Here is a 20,278-nt window from a genome sequence, read left to right as displayed (position 1 = left end):
AGAATTCAGTTTATTGTGTCAAAGGAAGCCAAAGATTTGGTGCTCTGTATCAGAATAATACTGCCTCCACCAACTCCAATTCTTTGCATCCTTCAATGGGCGCACTCCAACGAGTTGGATTTTTTTTTCTCTAGCCCCCACCATTCCCGAGCAATCATTTCTGTTAGTGTCAGTAATCTAATATGTTAATGAGGCTCTCTACAGTCAGGTGGGCGGTCTTAGACTATCTGTTCCAGCACAGTACCGCCCACCTGACAGTGTTTTGGGTTTCCTCATCCTTTATGCTAATTAAGCTCTCTACTAAGTGCTCAGGAATGGTGGGGGCTACAGAAAAAAATCCAACTTTAAGGGAATCAGTGACTATTGACTTATAGAAAGGAGGGGGAGATGGTGAAGGTGCTGTACCCTAAAATTCTGGGCTTTTTTTTTAGAACAGGTGCACCTTGCTATCCTAGACCACCATCACTTACCACCATTGGCCACATAGTATATACTATATAAGTGACATAAATGTCTTCCGGGGGGCCAGAAGTCAATGCCACATAATATAAAATAGATATAAAGTAAAAGTATAGAAACCAAATGTAAGAATTCTTCCCTCTACTTGGTTACTGTGAATAAGCTGAAGCTATTCTGTCCACACAATCCTTCTGATATACGCTGGAAGAAAAGCCATTCAGGCAGTCACTGAGAAATATATGTATTCTTACAGAACCCGGGATCACAGAAGAAATATCCTGACTGCAAGCCCCGCTTCATTCTTTATGCTCTGAAAATACAGAGTTGACCAATACAATATATCCAGTGAAGCGTAACCGTACAATAAGAGATCTGTAACCAGCTGCTGCCCCCTAATGGACGACTGAGAAATGCAAAACAAAGGGCAACGAGCTGGAATATCAGACCCTTCTTCATCTTCTTGGGTTTCTTTTGCAAGAAAATTACAGCAAGAAAGATATAAAATAGGTCAATAATAAAAAGAAAAGCTCCTGAGAGTATCAAGGTATCTTGCAGATGTTCCTGGTGGCATTCGAACCCAGCACTGCAAGGCTGCAGTGCTAACCACTAAGCCACCGTGTTGCCCCAGTGATCTCCTGATGTGTCATGTCAAAAAGGTTTCAGAAATGTTAGTTATACTTTAAAGGGATTCTACCATTACAATCAAATTTTTTCTTGCTAACACATAGGAATAGCCTTAAAGGGGTATTCCCATAACCCTTGTTCACCAACCTGCAGGCTGTGTGCTCTGTTCACTTCCTGGATTTCTCGGCACATTGGTGGGCGGGGTTTCACTTGCTCTGCTATCTGCTATGTTTGCAGTCAGTAATGAGGGATTGGTTGTAAATGCATTACCACAGTATAAAGCTGATGTAGCAGAGCTGGATTGGAGTCAGCTTGAGTAGAAAAAGTAAGAACAAATCCAGCGCCCAGACATCCACGTTTCAGAGCGTAAAAAGCCCCTTAGTCATAGCAACATGCCATGACTAAGGGGCTTTTTACGCTCCGAAACGCATAGGCAATGCGATAGTTCCTGCTTATTTTTACTTTTAGCATGTCTCCCATGCAATAAAAGCTACGTTTTATTTTTAAACTATATCGGATGTCTGGGCGCTGAATTTGTTCTTACTTTTTCTACTCATTATTCGTCCCAAGCCGGAAGGGATTATCCGTGCACCCCACAACTTGGATCCGATTTACACAGCAGGTATTTTTACCACAAGATTTTTCCATAAAATATGGGATCTTAGAACTGTAAGTTTTACTTTTTATTTCCTTTATACCAGTACTTTATGCCTGACAGTATTGTGGCTGTTCGCATTTTTTCACTTTTTCTATTTGAGTAGCTTGCATTACATACAGACATAACGGACTCCTTATCTCAGCCCTTATCAGCCAAATTCAATTAAACCAGAATCAGAAATGCCAGAGCTCTCGCCTCCCCCTCCTCTATCTGAGGAGCTCTGTTATTTGTACAGACATACATAGCTCAGAGCTGCTGCTGAGCACTCAGCCCCTCCCTCCCCCCCCTAGGAGCAGGCAGCTATGTCAATTAGGAACTGAGCAGATAAGCCCCATGGCCATAGAAACTGAGTGTAAACAATGAAGTGAATAAATTAAGATAGTGTCCAAACAAATCAGTTTTGATAAAGCAATGCATTTAGGAAAAGTCTTTAATCCACATAACCTAGCAGTATAGATAGGATGCTTTTCATGGGACAACCCCTTTAAGAAAGGCTATTCGTCTCCTGTCTTTAGATGTCTTCTCCACGCCACCGTTCCATAGAAATCCCGGTTTTCACCGATATCCAAATCAGTTCTCTTGCAGCACTGGGGGCGTCCCTAATGCTGCGAGACAACTCTCCAGCACCGCCACCATCTTCTTCAGGAACGGGCTCTACACGCGTCTTCTTCTGCGGGTTGGCTTCAAACTTCTAGGCCTCGGGCCTAGGGCAAAGCCGACTGTGCATACCTGCCAGCCACAAGAAAATGGCCGCTTACAAAGCCTGCTGGCCACAAAAAAATGGCCGCTTACACAGTATTGTAAGTGGCCATTTTCTTGTGGCTGGCAGGTATGCACAGTCGGCTTTGCCCTAGGCCCGAGGCCTAGAAGTTTGAAGCCAACCCGCGGAAGAAGATGTGTGAAGAGCCTGTTCCTGAAGAAGATGGAGGCGGTGCTGGAGAGTGCTCTCGCAGCATTGGGGACGCCCCCAGTGCTGTTTGAGCGCTTAGGACCGCCCCCAGTGCTGCGAGAACCCATTTGCATACCGGCGAAAACCAGGATTTCTATGGAACGGCGGCACGGAGAAGACATCTAAAGGTAAGAGATGAATAGCCTTTCTTAAGGCTATTCCTACGTGTTAGGGAGAAAATATTTGATTTTAATGGTAGAATCCCTTTAAATTCAAAGAAATCAAATATCTCAGAAATCAGTAAAAGAACTAAATTATAGCCTGCCATGTATCCAGTATGGTGGTATATAGAGCTCAGAGAACAGCGCTGTCTGCTTCCTGCGCCATTGTCTGTGTCTCCACCAATCTGACATTTGTATTTAGGATAGAGCATCAAGATTTTTACCCTGGAAAAAAAAACCTCTAATATCTGATAATATGTCTTCTGATCCAAGGTGGACCCCAAAGTGTACCGAAAATAACTCATAAAAGCCAATAATGGATCGGCCATGTTTCAATGTTGAGTTGGCCTTGCCCATATGGTCTATGGGGAGCCATTTAAGTCACGACACTGGTGAAGGTACCAGGACCTGGTGTCGTGAGATGTGAATATCATACGAGATAATGAGAACCTACAGTAGATCTATCCAAAAAGTGGACAACTTCTTTAAGGAGACCACCCTTAGGAATTCCTTAATGTGATCCCATTTCTCCAAGAAAGGCTAAAGCATTAATTCCGGGGACATGAAATGCCAGCGATTCATCTCCTGGCCCACGTTTTACTTGTATAATTCACAACATTAATCAGCGCTGCAGATTTTTTGCCTCAAATGTCAGTCGGCTCCTTCTCGCTCCTCAGCCGGTGGCTCCTGATGGAGTGGCCGTGTAAGTGATCACTACAGACTCATTACTTTCCCCAGACAAAATAATCAGCGCCTTTATGGTTATTAATTTTAGAGGGATTTGCCCGATATAGAAAATGAACAGTCCTGCCGCACAAACAATTGCACCCAACGTAGTCACTAATGGTGTCCTCTAATCTGTACAGAGCAGGGGCAGACGTGTTTGGGAAATTTATTAAAGGGGTTGTTGGTTTTGGACCCATAGTTGGACCCTGAATACTACCGATCAGTTGACAATGCAGGTGTCGGTCAGGTCCCTTGCTGGGACCTTTAAAGGGATTATCTAGGACTATGATACTGGACTCCACGTCTTCTTCTCAAGAAGTGACATCATGTCCATTGGTCATATGGCCATGGTGCAGCTCAATCTCATTTGGGTTGGGCTGCTCGTAGCCATGTGACTTCCCTAGGATAGGTTATCTATTGACAATCAGCAGAGGTCCAAAACCTGGGACGTCCAGAGACTCCGTGAGCGCCTCCTTCACTTCACAGGCCATGTGACATCACATTTAATGGTCACATAACCTGGGCATAGTTCCGTCCCTTTAAAGGGAATTTATACCAAGCACAGTCACTATAAAAATGAATGGTGCTATGTGTGGTGAGTCGTCAAGAGGTCGCAGCACTCTTCTGATTGGTTGGGTTCCTGGATGTCGAACCCCTATCAATCTTCAATTGATGATCTGTCTTAAGGTAGGTCATCAGTTATTAAGCCTGAAGAACCTCTTAAGTTATCAGTCCAAGGGATAAGTGACACATGTTCTATCTGAGAAAATCGTTGTCCAAGACCTTATAGAATATCAATCCTTTGGATAGGTCATCACTATAAGATCAATGAGGTCTAACACCCAGCACCCTCACCAATCAGCTACTATATGCAAAGTGCACAGAGCCACAATCAGAGAGCAATGAATAGTAGCTGAGTTACAATAAAACAGCACAGATGCTACACAGTGTACAGAGCTATCAGCTTACAGGTCCATAAACTGTGCAGATGCAAGCTGATCAGCTTGGGCTCTGGGTTTCAGACCCCACCAATCTTATACTGTTGATCTATCCTAAGGATAAGGAATAGAGATGAGCAAATACTGTTCGAATCAGCCGATCCGAACAGCACGCTCACAGAGAAATGAATGGACGTAGCCGGCACGCGGGGGGTTAAGCGGCCGGCCGCCGTCAAAGCGAAAGTACCAGGTGCATCCATTCATTTCTATGGAGCGTGCTGTTCGGATCGGCTGATCCGAACAGTACTCGCTCATAAGGAATTAATCTGTAGGCTTGGACAATCTTTTTAAGAAAGGTCATGTCTGGAGCGCTCCATTTCAATACTCACCGAGGGTCCAGTACGAGACTTCATTCAGAAGGTCATAGCTGCTGTACATTGCATGCATATACATGGTGTGAATCATCAACTCTGCCAGAAACCACCACACCACAAGGCGAAGTACATCTGCCACCAGGCCAAAAACACAAAAATTTGGCCAACTTGTGTCCTGTGCAAATATCTGAAAAAAATAAATAATAAAAACAACCTCACTGTCAATATCCAAGTGCCCTCCTGCTAATAATACATCTGTATCCCCTAGACAGGCAACTTTAATTTCAGAACAAGAGATAGATAGATAGATAGATAGATAGATAGATAGATAGATAGATAGATAGATAGGAGATAGATAGATAGGAGATAGATAGATAGGAGATAGATAGATAGATAGATAGATAGATAGATAGATAGATAGATAGATAGATAGATAGATAGATAGGAGATAGATAGATAGGAGATAGATAGGAGATAGATAGATAGATAGATAGATAGATAGATAGATAGATAGATAGATAGGAGATAGATAGATAGATAGATAGATAGATAGATAGATAGATAGATAGGAGATAGATAGATAGGAGATAGATAGATAGATAGATAGATAGATAGATAGATAGATAGGAGATAGATAGATAGATAGATAGATAGATAGATAGATAGATAGATAGATAGATAGATAGATAGATAGGAGATAGATAGATAGGAGATAGATAGATAGGAGATAGATAGATAGATAGATAGATAGATAGATAGATAGATAGGAGATAGATAGGAGATAGATAGATAGATAGATAGATAGATAGATAGATAGATAGATAGATAGGAGATAGATAGATAGATAGATAGATAGATAGATAGATAGATAGGAGATAGATAGATAGGAGATAGATAGATAGATAGATAGATAGATAGGAGATAGATAGATAGATAGATAGATAGATAGATAGATAGATAGATAGGAGATAGATAGATAGATAGATAGATAGATAGATAGATAGATAGGAGATAGATAGATGATAGATAAATAGATAGATAGATAGATAGATAGGAGATAGATAGATAGATAGATAGATAGATAGATAGATAGATAGGAGATAGATAGATAGATAGATAGATAGAGAGGAGATAGATAGATAGATAGATAGATAGATAGATAGATAGATAGATAGGAGATATATTTTACAGTATAATTTCTCTCCGCACCTCTTCTGACCTCTCTATAGTTTTGCATATTCCTGCACCATATATGCTATATGTAATCTCTCTCCTCGGCTGGGGTTAGAGGTCATCATTCGCTTTGGAATAAATTCATGTTACGTTCACATTTAATGATTGGATGCAGTTTGGGAGAATATCAATGTGATGCACAGAAACAAGAGCATTACCATATGTAAGAAGGCTGTATGAGCGGGGGCTGTGCAGTCGGGGCTCCCAGGGGCCGCGCGCCTCTAACCTTCATTAACAAAGCAGATGACATCTCTGGGCTTTTCATGTAAACACTTGTCCTGGGATCAAACTATATAATGTGATTAATATGGAAAATGGCCCCAGTGCTAATGCATATGCATCAATGCAGAGGGACGCCTCGTGTGACTGGAATATGGCAGATGTGAACAGTCGCCAAGTCATGGTCATAGAACAGCTTTGGTATCTACCCTGGAAACCCCTTTGCATCTGAGCAGGGCCCTCGATGTATTATTTGGAGAAAATTTATGACCCTGTCTGAGGCAAAAACTTTCTTTGTTGCAACCAATCACAGCTCAGCTTTCATGTTGTATTGTGCTCTTAATAAATAAAAGCTTTGCCGTGATTGGTTGGTAAGGGCAACAAGGACCGATTCCCTATAAGATGTATATATTTTTAATGGTATATGGCGCATTTTTGTGACTGATTTTGAGGCTTTTTCTGCTTTAATATCAGAACCAAAAACAACAGAAATCTGTCTGCAATGAGAGTCAGCCTGGCTGAAAAAAAGTCCCCTGCCCTGTCCTGAGGCAGATTGGTCACTGAAAATGCCTTTGAAGTCAATGGGGGAGCGCTCGTATGCTGGCTCCCATTGAAATGAATGGGATCTGCTTTGTACGCTCTGATTCTGAACGTGTTTTACGTTCAGAATCAGCTCAGCGTATACTTAGTGTGAATGCACCCTAAGGGTGCATGCACACTACGTAACGCCGGGCGTGTATGAGAGCCGTACACGCCGGCGTTACAGCAGGGCTGCCGAACACTTCCCATTCACTTCAATGGGAGCGCTCGTAAACGCCGCTGTTACGAGCGCTCCCATTGAAGTGAATGGGAAGTGTTCGGCAGTCTGCCGTAATGCCGGCGTGTACGGCTCTCATACACGCCCGGCGTTACGTAGTGTGCATGCACCCTAAGACTGTTTTAATAAATCTGCCCCAATGAATAAACAGCGCCGTGCACCAGAACATGACAAAAACCCGTGCTAAATTTAAAGAGGACCTTTCATGTCTTCTGATATCGGCAGTTTTATATACTGCTTGAAAGCTGACAGTGCATTGTACACGCCCGGGTTCCGGAGAAATTGGCGCTGTTAAGTTTCGGCACCGATATCCCTCCAATGTCAGAAGGGCGGACCTTACTACCTAATATCATTGACTTGTAATGTCGGCGCGTTCCTCACAGCCCATCAATGACACTAGGCTTTAAGGCCAGGCCTTCTGACAGTGGAAGGATATTGGTGCTAAATCTATTGGCACGCTATATCTATACCGCCAGCATGAAAGGTGTTTTCTGGCCCTAAATGGAGTCCGCTTGGGGAGCCAAAAAACAGAAACCCAATCCACTTACAAAGCAGTTACCCGTGGAAAACCCAACTTTAAAGGTGTCCGCCGGGTTTTCTGTCTGGTTTCTGCCCGTAAAGTCCTAGAGGTCAGGCTCCCGCTGCTCCTTCCATATTGTGCACGCCGTGCCGAATGCATATAGGCATGGATTACAGGCGATTGCTGCTACCGCTATACGGCTCCATACAGTGACTGTCCCACATAAATGCACATTGTATAATTATCTCACAAATCTCAGCTATCAGATTACACAGACATCCCCGTGGATGGAGCGAGGACCCGGCATTATTTCATTCTACATAATCTGAATGATATCCCGGAACGTTCTCCCTCATGCTGGATTCATTACTTAACACCCACACTTACTCGTGTCACGTTAGAAATGTATATGAAATTATTTGTCATAGCAACACATCTAGAAAAAGAACAGAAAGTTATCATGTAGGTGCAACGGGGAGCAGCGGCGATGTGAAAGGTTCAGACTGTGAACAGGGCAGCAGATCTGAGCACCGCCATACGCGGTACACAGTATTATTTATAGCTTGTATGGCGCCTACATATTCTGCAGCGCATTATAGACATTGTCCGTCACGGTCCCATATAGAGCTCCAAATCTATATTCCCGATCAGTATGTCTTTGGCGAGTGGGAGGAAGAAAACACACTACGGGATCGGACGCGTAAATTATACCCCGTAGCATCACGGTCCCCCAACTGTTATGTGCAAAAAGTTCCTATGATATTGTATATAGTAAATGCGCCCTATAGAATTATACAATCCTATATACAGCATGTGCCCTATGTGTCCTAACAACCTTCTATCATACCCAGTACGATGGCAGCCCTACAATAGCCTTCTGTGGTATCAGATCCAATGGGTTGGCCATTGATCCCGCACGTGAATCAATAAATAGGATTGAGCGATTGAGATTGGGAAAGATTGGATCCCCATCGAGCAAATTTCACGATCGGGATCGGCTGGAAAATGATCGAAAATCAGATTTTATAAACGATCCTGAACTCACAAGATCGGCTCATCCCTACTCCATAAACATAAAGTAACTAGGGTTGAGCGATCGGGAAAGATCGGATCCCAATCGGCAGCGCCACACCTACCATGAAGCGACCTGAAGCGACCGCTTCAGGCGGCGTTATGCCAGGGCCTCAGGGAGGGCGGCATTTTTGCTTACCTAAGCCAGTCCAGGACAAGCTGTCCTGGACTGGCTTAGCACCGAGCGGTGGATTGGGGAGGCCGCTGAAGCAGCGCTGCTCCAGTGGCCTCCCCTCACGCTCAGGCAGAGAGCAGGTCCTCTCCGTGCCTGCTCTCTGCCCGCGAACGCCGCTAAGCCCTGCCCATTTGCTTCACCCCGCCCCTTCTCTCCGTCACGCCCCCTCCACCCCGCCCCCTCCTCTGGGGGAAGGGGGGCAGCTTTCTGTCGTTCGCCTCTGCCGGCGATAGGGATAGGGTCACCCCTGCCAATCGGCGATCAAGCAAATTTCACGATTGCGATCGGGACCAGGATCGGCTGGAACATGATCGGAAATCGGATTTTAAAAACGATCTTGAAATCTCAAGATCAGCTCAACCCTATCAATAAACCTTAAAGGGTACTTGAGTTTTTTGCTGCAGAAATTTCCCGTGGACATCATTTTGTTGCCCCTGCAAAGGTGTTCATTTATTCTTTTTTTTCTGGGGATATTCACCCCATTTTGCTAACACCTTGATCTTTCAAAGGCCGTACAAGGACATGTGAAAAAAACAGCATCAGACAGGTTAAAATCATGTCGGACTTCGGTAACCAAATGGGTTTTCCAAGTCTTAAGATTTACGACTTACTCCAAGGATACAAAATGAATATTTGATGAGGGGTCAACCTCAGGGGTCACACTATTAAGGGTATGGGGGTTTCTATGACGCTTTACCAATCAGGCAGTCAACAGCATCCACCTACAGAAGCGAGCCCACTGGCTATGGCGATATCCTATAGGTGCCCTCTTCCATTCTCGGCTCTGATCCGTTTGGTTACTGAGCAGTATTTTAGTACATCACTAAAGGCATTGTATCTTACTATTGTGTTTGCAGTATATATACCACTAACGTGACACTTACCTGTTTTGCAAATTCGTTGTAAGTGATGATGGGACCGTTGTGGAAGAGGGGGTAATAAAAAGCGTACAGTAGCAATGACGGGAAAGAGAAGGCAGTTTTGTCGCTTGCTTGCAGACTGCAGTATTCGAGCGAGTAGCTGGTGTAAAATAGCGTGCGGACTGTCAGCGTGAACTGTAGGAGGTAGAACTCATTCTCGTTGTCATACCAGGACCACTGGAAACAAGAAGACGTGAAAATCAGAACACAGACAAAGGGTAGATGGAAACTTCCGATAAATAATTACTTATAGGGAACATTGACAAGGCAGAGCAACGTGCCGGCGGCGTGATACAGAGCAGGAGGAGCAGAGCTGACTCATAGAGATTTGTTACCAAAAATTCTGTTTAACTTAATATTTATCCATTTATATCCCTGCTCATCCTGTGCTTAGATAATAGACCAAAGAGACAGACGTCCACGATGGTGAGGAGGAACTGGGCTCAGGAATAAACTGATAATTCCAAAAAGCAATATTTCTCCAAATGCTCTATCCTGTGCTTAGGAACAGTCATCTAGCATGGGGTCGGTCCTACAAGGTGATTGACAGTCCTCCATGTGTGACTGCGCACATAGATATAGCCACAGGACTGACTCCATGACTAGATGACTGCACCTAAGCACAGGATGAGCAGGGATACTAATGGAGAAATGACAGGTCTTACTAAAGACCCCTGATCTATAACAGACTGCACTGCATGGGACAAGATCCCTTCACTTAAAAGGAGTTTATATCTCCAGTTATATCAAATACTAAATTCTGGAAGAAAAGGTTAAAAAATGAAAAAGCAAAAGGCATGAGAAAGGAAGGAAAGGAAAGATAATGAAAGGAAACCAAGGAAAGGAAATAAAGAGACAGAGCAAAGAAAAGTACAAAAATGGAGGAAGGAAAAGGAGTAATGAACAGTAGAAAGGATGGAGAATAGGATAATGAATGAAAAGAAAGAAAGGGAGAGATGAGATGAAAGGAGGAAGGAAAAGGAGAAAGGAAGAAAGGGAGGAAAAGGAGAAAGGAAGGAAGGAAGGAAGGAAGGAAAGGAAGGAAGGAAGGAAGGAAGGAAGGAAGGGAAGGAAGGAAAGGAAGGAAAGGAAGAAAGGAAGGAAGGAAGGAAGGAAGGAAAGGAAAGGAAGGAAGGAAGGAAGGAAGGAAGGAAGGAAGGAAGGAAGGAAGGAAAGAAGGAAGGAAGGAAAGGAAGGAAAGGAAGGAAAGGAAAGGAAGGAAAGGAAAAGGAGAAAGACAGAAATGACAGAAATGACAGATGAATGGATGGATGGAAGGAAGGAAGAGGAGAAAGCAAGAAAGGGAGGAAAAGGAGAAAGAAAGGAAGGAAAGAAAGGAAGGAAAAGGAGAAAGGAAGGAAGGAAGGGAGGGAGGAAGGAAGGGAGGCAGGAAGGAAGGGAGGAAGGAAAAGGAGAAAGCAAGAAAGGGAGGAAAAGGAGAAAGATAGGAATGACAGATGATGGATGGATGGAAGGAAGGAAGGAAGGAAGGAAGGAAGGAAGGAAGGAAGGAAAGGAAAGGAAGGAAGGAAGGAAGGAAGGAAGGAAAGGAAGGAAGGAAGGAAGGAAAGGAAGGAAGGAAAGGAAGGAAAGGAAAGGAAAGGAAAGGAAAGGAAAGGAAAGGAAAGGAAAGGAAGGAAAAGGAGAAAGACAGAAATGACAGAAATGACAGATGGATGGATGGATGGATGGAAGGAAGGAAGGAAGGGGAGAAATCAAGAAAGGGAGGAAAAGGAGAAAGAAAGGAAGGAAAGAAAGGAAGGAAGGAAAAGGAGAAAGGAAGGAAGGAAGGAAGGAAGGAAGGAAGGAAGGAAGGAAGGAAGGAAGGAAGGAAGGAAGGAAGGGAGGAAGGAAGGGAGGAAGGAAGGGAGGAAGGAAAAGGAGAAAGACAGAAATGACAGATGGATGGATGGATGGATGGAAGGAAGGAAGAGGAGAAAGAAAGGAAGTAAAGAAAGCAAGAAAGGAAGGAAAAGTAGAAAGATAGGAATGACAGATGGATGGATGGATGGATGGATAGAAGAAAGGGAGGAAAAGGAGAAAGAAAGGAAGGAAGGAAAGAAAGAAAAAAGAAAGGAAGGAAGGAAGAAAGGAAGGAAGGAAAAGGAGAAAGCAAGAAAGGGAGGAAAAGGAGAAAGATAGGAATGACAGATGATGGATGGATGGATGGATGGATGGAAGGAGGGAGGGAAGGAAGGAAGGAAGGAAGAAAAGGGAAGGAAAATAACTAGGAAAGGTAGAAAAAAGACAAAAGAAGAAATGATACATAAACATGAATGAAGGAGGGGAAAAGAAAACAAAGTTACTTAAAAAGTAACCCAAAGTGCAACAAACTGCCTCATTTCCATAAGATTTATTGTATCTCTCCAGACCTACATAACACAGGTATGACATAGATCAGTGTAACATGGTGGTGGTAGCTCAGGATGTCGGGGGGGGGGGAGGTGATAGACTCTCTTTAAAAAGAATGGAAGAAGAAAGAGAAAAGAAGGATAAGGGGAAGAAAACAAAGGGAGAAAAAAGGTAAAAAGTGATGGAAAGAAAAAAAGAAGAGTCAGTGGCTATAACCTGGGATTCTTCAGGACTGTACCAATAATCAGGTTCAGAATAAATGATGACCCTTGTGACAATGTTTTGTCCTGCTAGAACTCTATAGGTGATCAGTATCTGTACGAGGCTCTGAGACATTATAGGAAGATATTGTACGAACACTCCCAGGATAATGATAGTTCTATAAACCCCGATCCAGCGTCTAAAAACCAGACATTATCAGTAATGTACACCAGAGCTCCGCCAACAAAAGCCATAATCATCAGATAAATCACAGAGAGCTCAGAATGATGACTTTAATAGCTAGATTTAGGAGGAAAAACAGAGCAACCATTTTTTTCCTTATAAGACAGATTATAATGACCGTAAATTCATCATTTGGGGGAAAAAAAATCTGCTCTCAGGGGCCACAACTTGGCTAATGATTTCAATTGTTATATCTTTAGAAGATGTGCACTGGAATATTAGTAATATTTTAGGTATTTGTGGGGTATAGCTGGGTATAGAGGCAGTTGTTGCAACCAGGCCCGTAGTGAGGTATAGAGGCGTCAGTTTGGGGTATAGAGGCAGTAGTTGCAACCCTGCCCATGGTGGGGTATAGAGGAGGTTGTTGGGGGTATAGAGGCAGTAGTTGGGGGTATAGAGGCAGTAGTTGGGGGTATAGACCAGTGGTTCTTAACCTTGTTTGAAGTACCGAACCCACCAGTTTCATATGCACATTCACCGAACCCTTCTGTAGTGATAAATCAAATATGATTTTTTTCCAAATTCAAGACATAGGTATATGTTTTTTTTTACTGGTACACAAAATGAACTGTGCATAAGGCCTAGGGTTCGATCGAACCCCGGTTAAGAACCACTGGTATAGAGATTGTAGTTGCAACCAGGCCCATGGTGGGGTATAGAGGCAGTAGTTACAACTAGGCCCGTAGTGAGGTATAGAAGCGGTAGGTGGGGGTATATAGTAGTTGAACCAGGCCCATGGTGGGACATAGAGGCAGTAATTGGTAGTATAAAGGCAGTAGTTGCAACCTGGTCCATGGTGGAGTATAGAGGGAGTAGTTGGGGGTATAGTGGCAACCAGGCCCATGGTGAAGTATAGAGGTAGTCGTTGTGGGTATAGAGGCAGCATTTGCAACCAGGCCCATGGTGCTAAAGAGTGCCCAAAGGCCCCTGTACAACATAAGGAGACACTAGCATTATAAATATCACATGGTCGGTGGAGGACTGTGATACAGAATTTGCATAGGGGCCCAAAAATTTTAAAGGCCTAGTCCATGTAAACTGGGAACCCCAGGGACATGTAAAATAACAAAGAAGAGTTACTCACTATTCTTTATTTCAGACTTGCATCCCCATACCATGCCACACAACCAATGGCCTGCAACCACTAGTCACATATTGGATACCAGTTTTGACATTAAAGGTACCCAACAAGTGACCTAGTGACTGGCCATGAGCTGCTTCTCTTTTAGCCCAGTCAGTATATTCATGGGATGGAACGGATTACCCAAAGCTGGAACGGAGGGGGTAGGTGAGTATTTCTTCTTTTTTTTATTTTGCCCCTCTGGTACCTCTGGCTTTTGCAGTTTGGCCTGAAATGCCCTTTAGGTTCGTATACTAAGATCTGGGCACGGTGGGAGAACATGGCAGGGCAGGGATGAGAGGTAGATAGAACATTATGGCCTTCAGCCTGTGCCTCTGATCTCATCCTCAGATTGTCAGGTACATTTTGGTTTCTACTGCGATGGAGGCGACTGACAACTTCAATAACAGCGTATAGATCTGCTGTGCATTACAGTTCCATGTCCCCGGCTCCTCGCAATACATTATTAGAAGAGCTAGGGCTCCTAGGGGGAAGCATTACCAGGCCATTATAGGGCCCGGCGGGGAGCCAATCAGGGAGAAGGTGAACGCCACAAAGGGAAATTGCTTGCGCTTTAGCAAATACATTATTTACGGCTAAGATTGCACCTATATAATAAGCACTGTGCGATTCCGTGCTGGCTAAAAATCTGCTTAAAGGGGTCTTCTGGGATTAGGCTAATAAAGTTTAATAGATATGTAGTGGGATAAGGAAAAATAGAAAAAAAAACTAACGTAAGTGACGGGATAAACAACTGCACAAACATAAAGGAAAGTGTCGCCAATCTATCATGTTTATTTTCAGATTGTGGACTTTTATTCTATTTCCTGTACATGATGATGGGGGGCGGCCATCTTGCCTGAGCTTCTCCCCTGTGCTGTGATATGCTTTACAGCAGTGTCATAGTCATAGGCAGCAATTGTCTGAAGTTTTCTAAACATGGTCTGCGCAGGGAAGGGGGGGATTTCCGATCATTTTCCAGCCAATTGTGAAATTTGCTCCATCGAGATCCGATCTTTCCCGATCCCTCAACCCTAATTATATATTATATATATACAGTAGGGCTGAGACTATCTTGAGATTTCAGGATCGTTTTAAAAATCCGATTTTCGATCATTTTGCAGTCGATCCCGATCGTGAAATATGCTCGCCGATCGGAATCCAATCTTTTCCAATCCCAATCGCTCAACCCTGGTGTCCAGAATTAAAATTGCAGGATATATGCAAAATAAAACGAAAAAAAAAATATGTTTAATACAAAGATGGTTTAAAAACGAGGTAATTTTTGGTTTCACATTCCCTTTAAGGCCGGGGCCCCACATACCGGAAACACTGAGATTTGCCCACAGTGGAGACGCTGCGGGAAAAATCGCAGCGTTGTACAGTGCAGGCAAAGTGGATGGGATTCATGTGAATCCCATTCCCACTTTGTGGAAAAGATTGCAGCGCGGACACACTGCGATTTGCAAAGCCGTTGCGGCTTTGCAAATTGCAGCATGTCAATTATATCTACGGAAATGCCAGGGAGCGGCGCAGGCACATGCTTTGCAACAAAAGCAAACAAATTGGAAAGGGGTGACGAGGAAATAAGCTGCAACATATGTGACTGGACACAGAGTAGGAGGGGGCAATAGTGAGTGCACACTAGTTTTCCTTAGGTAGCATGCGTCCTGATCTATAGGGAGTCTGTCCTGGTGGCTTGTTCACTTTAGGCAGACGTACACTTATATTATAGTGAATGAGCCCCGACCACAAGACGAGCGGCATGAATTTTGCATCCGGCCTCAGCATGCATTTGGAGCACGGTCGCTCAGTGGTTAGCACTGCAGCCTGGGTTCAAATCCTGCCAAGGACAATATCTGCAAGGAGTTTGTATGTTCTCCCCGTGTTTGCATGGGTTTCCTCCGGGCACTCCGGTTTCCTCCCACAGTACAAAAGACATACTGATAGGGAATGTAGATTGTGAGTGTCGATGTCTGTAAGGCGCTGCGGAATATGATGGCACTATATAAGTAAGCATAATAATAATAATGAATGAAATAACCCCCTCATGTGTATGGGGCCCTAGAAAAGAAAGGGTCAAAATCCATTAATAAAAAGTATAGCACACAAACCCCAGATAGGTCTGTGTGCACGGAGTCTTGGACTTGACAACCTGGCACCTTGCTAGTTATGATCCACAGCACGATCGGCTGATGAAATCCCGCCGTATGGTAAATGCGATGGCAGGGCTGAAATCACCGCGTTGTGCGAGCAATGGAAATTGCCTTACCCACCGGTTATTTATATCCTGCCAGCTTTTCTATGACGCGAATGTGAAGATTGGACGTTGTCAGCGGACGCAGCGAGAAATACGTGAAACACTTGATAACATTATCTGTGTCTGGGGAGACGGTAATGTCTGTGTAAGGACAAGGCGCCCTGTGTGATCCTGACACCTACTGATCTGCATTAGTTTAGCTCCAGGCTACGACTCAAAGGGACGCGACAGAAAGAGAACGTCTTCTCCCCGTACCTGCTGCAGTGCAAGCTACTGTTCCCTGTTATCTGCCACTTCAGGCCAGGAGGAAAGAGCAGAAGGATCGGAACAATGTCTATAGTGGTGATCACTATTATATCGCATTCGGTAAAGCTTCCCGTACACATGGAAGGAGGAGGAGGAGAATACATGGATGACTTGTCAGATTTTGCCTACTTATATAGCGTGTCATATTTTAGAAGGATGGAGTCAAAAATGATCTCTCACTTACCAAGATACTTAAAGGGATTGTCCAGGATGTACAATATTCAGCAAGGAGGCTGGGGAAGGTGAGAAATTAAAAAAAATACTAACCTGTCCCCAATGCTCCGATGCCTCGCTCCGTGGTCTTTTGCTTTTTCTGGAGGAAGTCCTAGCCTCATGTGACTGCTGAGGCTGGAAAGAAGTCTACGGGACCAGGCCGTGGTGGGAGACAACGGGGCACTGGGGACAGGCAAGTATGTGGGTTTTTTTGTTTGCTTGCTTTTTTTATATTTCACCTTCCATGGCCTCCTGGCGAAAAATCAGATATCCTGGACAATCCTTTTAAAGGGATTCTATCATTAAAATCATATTTTTTCTCAATCACACGTAGGAATAGCCTTAAGAAAGGCTATTCTTCTCCTACCTTTAGATGTCTTCTCCGCGCTGCCGTTCGGTAGAAATCCGGGTTTTCGTCTGTATGCAAATGAGTTCTCTCGCAGCACTGGGGGCGGTCCCAGCACTCAAACAGCACTGGGGGTGTTTCCAATGCTGCGAGAGAACTCTCTAGCACCGCCTCCATCTTCTTCTGGAACGACCTCTCTGCGCGTCTTCTTCCAGAGCTGGGTTCAAACTTCTAGGCCTCAGGCAGAGCAGACTGCGCATGCCCACAGGCCACAAGAAAATGGCCGCTTACACAGCTTACTGTGTAAGCGGCCATTTTTCTTGTGGCAGCGGGCATGTGCAGTCGGCTCTGCCCGAAGCCCGAGGCCTAGAAGTTTGAACCCAGCTCCGGAAGAAGACACAGGGAGAGGCGTTCCTGAAGAAGATAGAGGCGGTGCTGGAGAGTTCTCTCGCAGCATTGGGGACGCCCCCAGTACTGTTTGAGCACTGAGGACCGCCCCCGGTGCTGCGAGAGAACTCATTTGCATACAGACGAAAACTGGGATTTCTACCAAACAGCAGAGCGGAGAAGACATCTAAAGGTAGGAGAAGAATAGACTTTCTTAAGGCTATTCCTACGTGATAGGCAGAAAAAATGTGATTTTAATGATAGAATGCCTTTAAGGTGACAGGGGCACATGTATAAAGACTGAGAGTACAAAAGCCAGATTACATAGGCTCGGGCGGGCAGAGGGTGCGATTCATATGTGACAAGGCGATCACCTTCTCATAAATGAGGCGCACCCTTCACTGAGCTGTGCGCCTGGTGCAAAATGTACGCCAGATTGTACCATAAATGACAATAAATCTGGCAGGGCCGCTGGACTCATTCCCTGCATGCCCTTTTTGAGAAATCATGAGTTTAAAAAAGTTCCAAAATTTTTTGCAGAAAAATTGAGCCTTTTCAGCCTTGTATACCATATATTTTCAATGTCCAAAATTCAGCAAATACTTATAGTAGCCAGAGCACAGTTCTACAAATACAGAGCTCCAAATCCTCTGCATGGCCACAGAGTTCAAGGGGTTATCAAGAGTCTGCTATTGATATTAGATCTGCGGGGGCGCTGGATGTTGAAGTTGTACCGAGACCGTGCGGCTCCAGTTGATATTTACATACCGGGAGCCATGCTGCTCACTTGGCCTACAACCTATAGCAGCAGGTTATGGTTCTGTAACTCTGCCCCTATGAGATAGCGATTCAGTACCTCCATCTGACACTACAGTTTGTACGGCGAGTGAGCAGCGCAGCTTGGGGCATGTACACAATACTGGGAGCCACGCCATCTCGGTACAGCTGATCTGCGGGGTTTCCAGATGTCAATGTCTGCAGATAGAAGAATAGGCCATCAATAACAAAAACTGGAAAACCCCTTTAAATAATGAAATTCTGACTACCAGCAGTCACCACTAAGGGGAGCAGTGTATATATATTGATATCCATGGTAGAACAGTATGCAGTCAGCTCTTAAGCTCCCTCTAGTGGTAACGGCAGGCATAAAGATAGATGACTTTATATTCTGTATAATCTCTCACCTGCATGTCCTCTACTGACTTGTTGTGTAATAACATGAGCATACACAATGAGCTCAGCCACGTAATAACAGGAATCCTCATTTGCGCTGTGACGTAGAACACGACCGTACTCAGGAAAATGGCGGCCAAACCTTTAGTCCCCAGTACCAGCCAACAAGCCACCATGCCATAGACCATCAGGAGCCAAGGGTGATACTGGAATAGAAACAAGGAGTTAATAGAATAGACGTCCAATGCCCAATATTGTTATCAGACATGTAATAAAGAATATCGTTATATATAATAATATTCACAGAACATGGAAATTCCAGGTCCATGGACACGTTATGGATATATACTGTATTTGAAGCAGATTTTTTTCTGCTCGACAAAAACCAACACAGATTCTGAGGGTGAATTTGAGAAGAGTGCATTATGTCTTTATTGGGCAGGGCTGAATTACGCAAACGGATTTTGACATCTTCCATTCATTTCAATGGCAGTTCCCAGACGGAATCCACCTGAACAACAAGCTAAATTAATGGGAGGATTCGCCTTAAATTCAGAATCAAATTCCTTCGTCTGAACACCCCCTAACAGCCAGGATGGTCATCCATTCCAATGGTCAGCATGTAATTCTCCATTTCTCCTGTAGTGGCCACTGCAGAAGAAAAGGTATAGTCAGAAGCAACCATCAGTATAACAGGCAGTAACCCGTCACCTGGAGGACTGTCAGCGCCTCTACAGTCAGACATCCACCATCGCTTCTAATAATAAAGAACACCCTTTAGCTGCCGCAGATGACAACTACTAATGACAATAATTGCGCCATGCTGGGCTAACTGCGCTATGCTGAGGAGGTCCAAAAGACCGAAACAGCGCTGTCCATAGCTGGGAATCTGTTCCTTTTGGAATAGAAATACTAATTTGGCAATCAAATCCGCATCATGAAAGTAGACTTATTAACTGAGTCATGCATGATGTTAAGGATGCTGCCCTCTAGAGGGCGGCATACAGAGTACACTGTTCTCCTAATTACATCTTGGAGAATAGATTTGCATATTTTTTACCCATAATCCCTAGCGGAGCAGGAATGACTTGTAAGTCTCCGTACGCCTATGTAGGCACACACTCTCCCTGATGTGTATGATTATCCCCTGACCCTGGTCTATAGTCTCCCACTCTGCCAAATCAGTATCCCTGCGCTATGCTGAGGAGGTCCAAAAGACCGAAACAGCGCTGTCCGTAGCTGGGGATCTGTTCCTTTTGGAATAGAAATACTAATTTGACAATTAAATCCGCATCATGATAGTAGACTTATTAACTGAGTCATGCATGATGTTAAGGATGCTGCCCTCTAGAGGGCGACATACAGAGTACACTATTCTCCTAATTACATCCTGGAGAATAGATTTGCATATTTTTTACCAATAATTGCAATACTCACAGAGATTCTCACCTAACTTTCCACAGACCCTGAATGGAATGTAAATCTTTCCTTCCATGTTCCCTCTCCCCGAATACCTTACTTTACTTATATAGATGTCAGTCTTCACTGTGGTTTGGCATTCTATTCATGAACCAGGAAGCCCATGATGAACGTACGCAAAAATATCCCCAAAATAATAAAGTATACGAAAGGCAAAAACAAAACAGATCTTTAGTTTATATTATCCTAATCTCATGTACATGATGTAGATTTTATCTGCGGGGAAATCAACAGGCGGCACGGATTTCATATATCTCAATGAGAGGGGTGAACAAAATTGGGACAAATCAAAATCCGTAAACAGATTTGGTGCAGATTTTGGAGCGGAAAAACTGCAGCATCCGGTACTAGGGT

The 20,278-nt window shown here is 44.0% G+C and overlaps 1 protein-coding gene across 3 annotated transcripts in view; it reads right to left on the bottom strand.

Annotated features, from left to right (window-relative positions):
- The window catches only part of HHAT (hedgehog acyltransferase), a 346,637-nt gene that overhangs the window by 307,408 nt on the left and 18,951 nt on the right, over positions 1 to 20,278 (bottom strand). For all 3 annotated transcript variants that reach the window (XM_075267136.1, XM_075267135.1, XM_075267134.1), the window contains exons 5-7: positions 18,457 to 18,651; positions 9,809 to 10,021; positions 4,905 to 5,076 (exon numbers count right to left, since the gene is read on the bottom strand). In XM_075267136.1, coding sequence (XP_075123237.1) covers positions 4,905 to 5,076; positions 9,809 to 10,021; positions 18,457 to 18,651 — 580 coding nt within the window. The remainder of the gene's footprint in view (positions 1 to 4,904; positions 5,077 to 9,808; positions 10,022 to 18,456; positions 18,652 to 20,278) is intronic.

This window comes from Leptodactylus fuscus, chromosome 3, assembly GCF_031893055.1.
Source record: "Leptodactylus fuscus isolate aLepFus1 chromosome 3, aLepFus1.hap2, whole genome shotgun sequence".
NCBI lineage: Eukaryota > Metazoa > Chordata > Amphibia > Anura > Leptodactylidae > Leptodactylus > Leptodactylus fuscus.
This window is presented reverse-complemented; position numbering and strand designations above follow the sequence as displayed.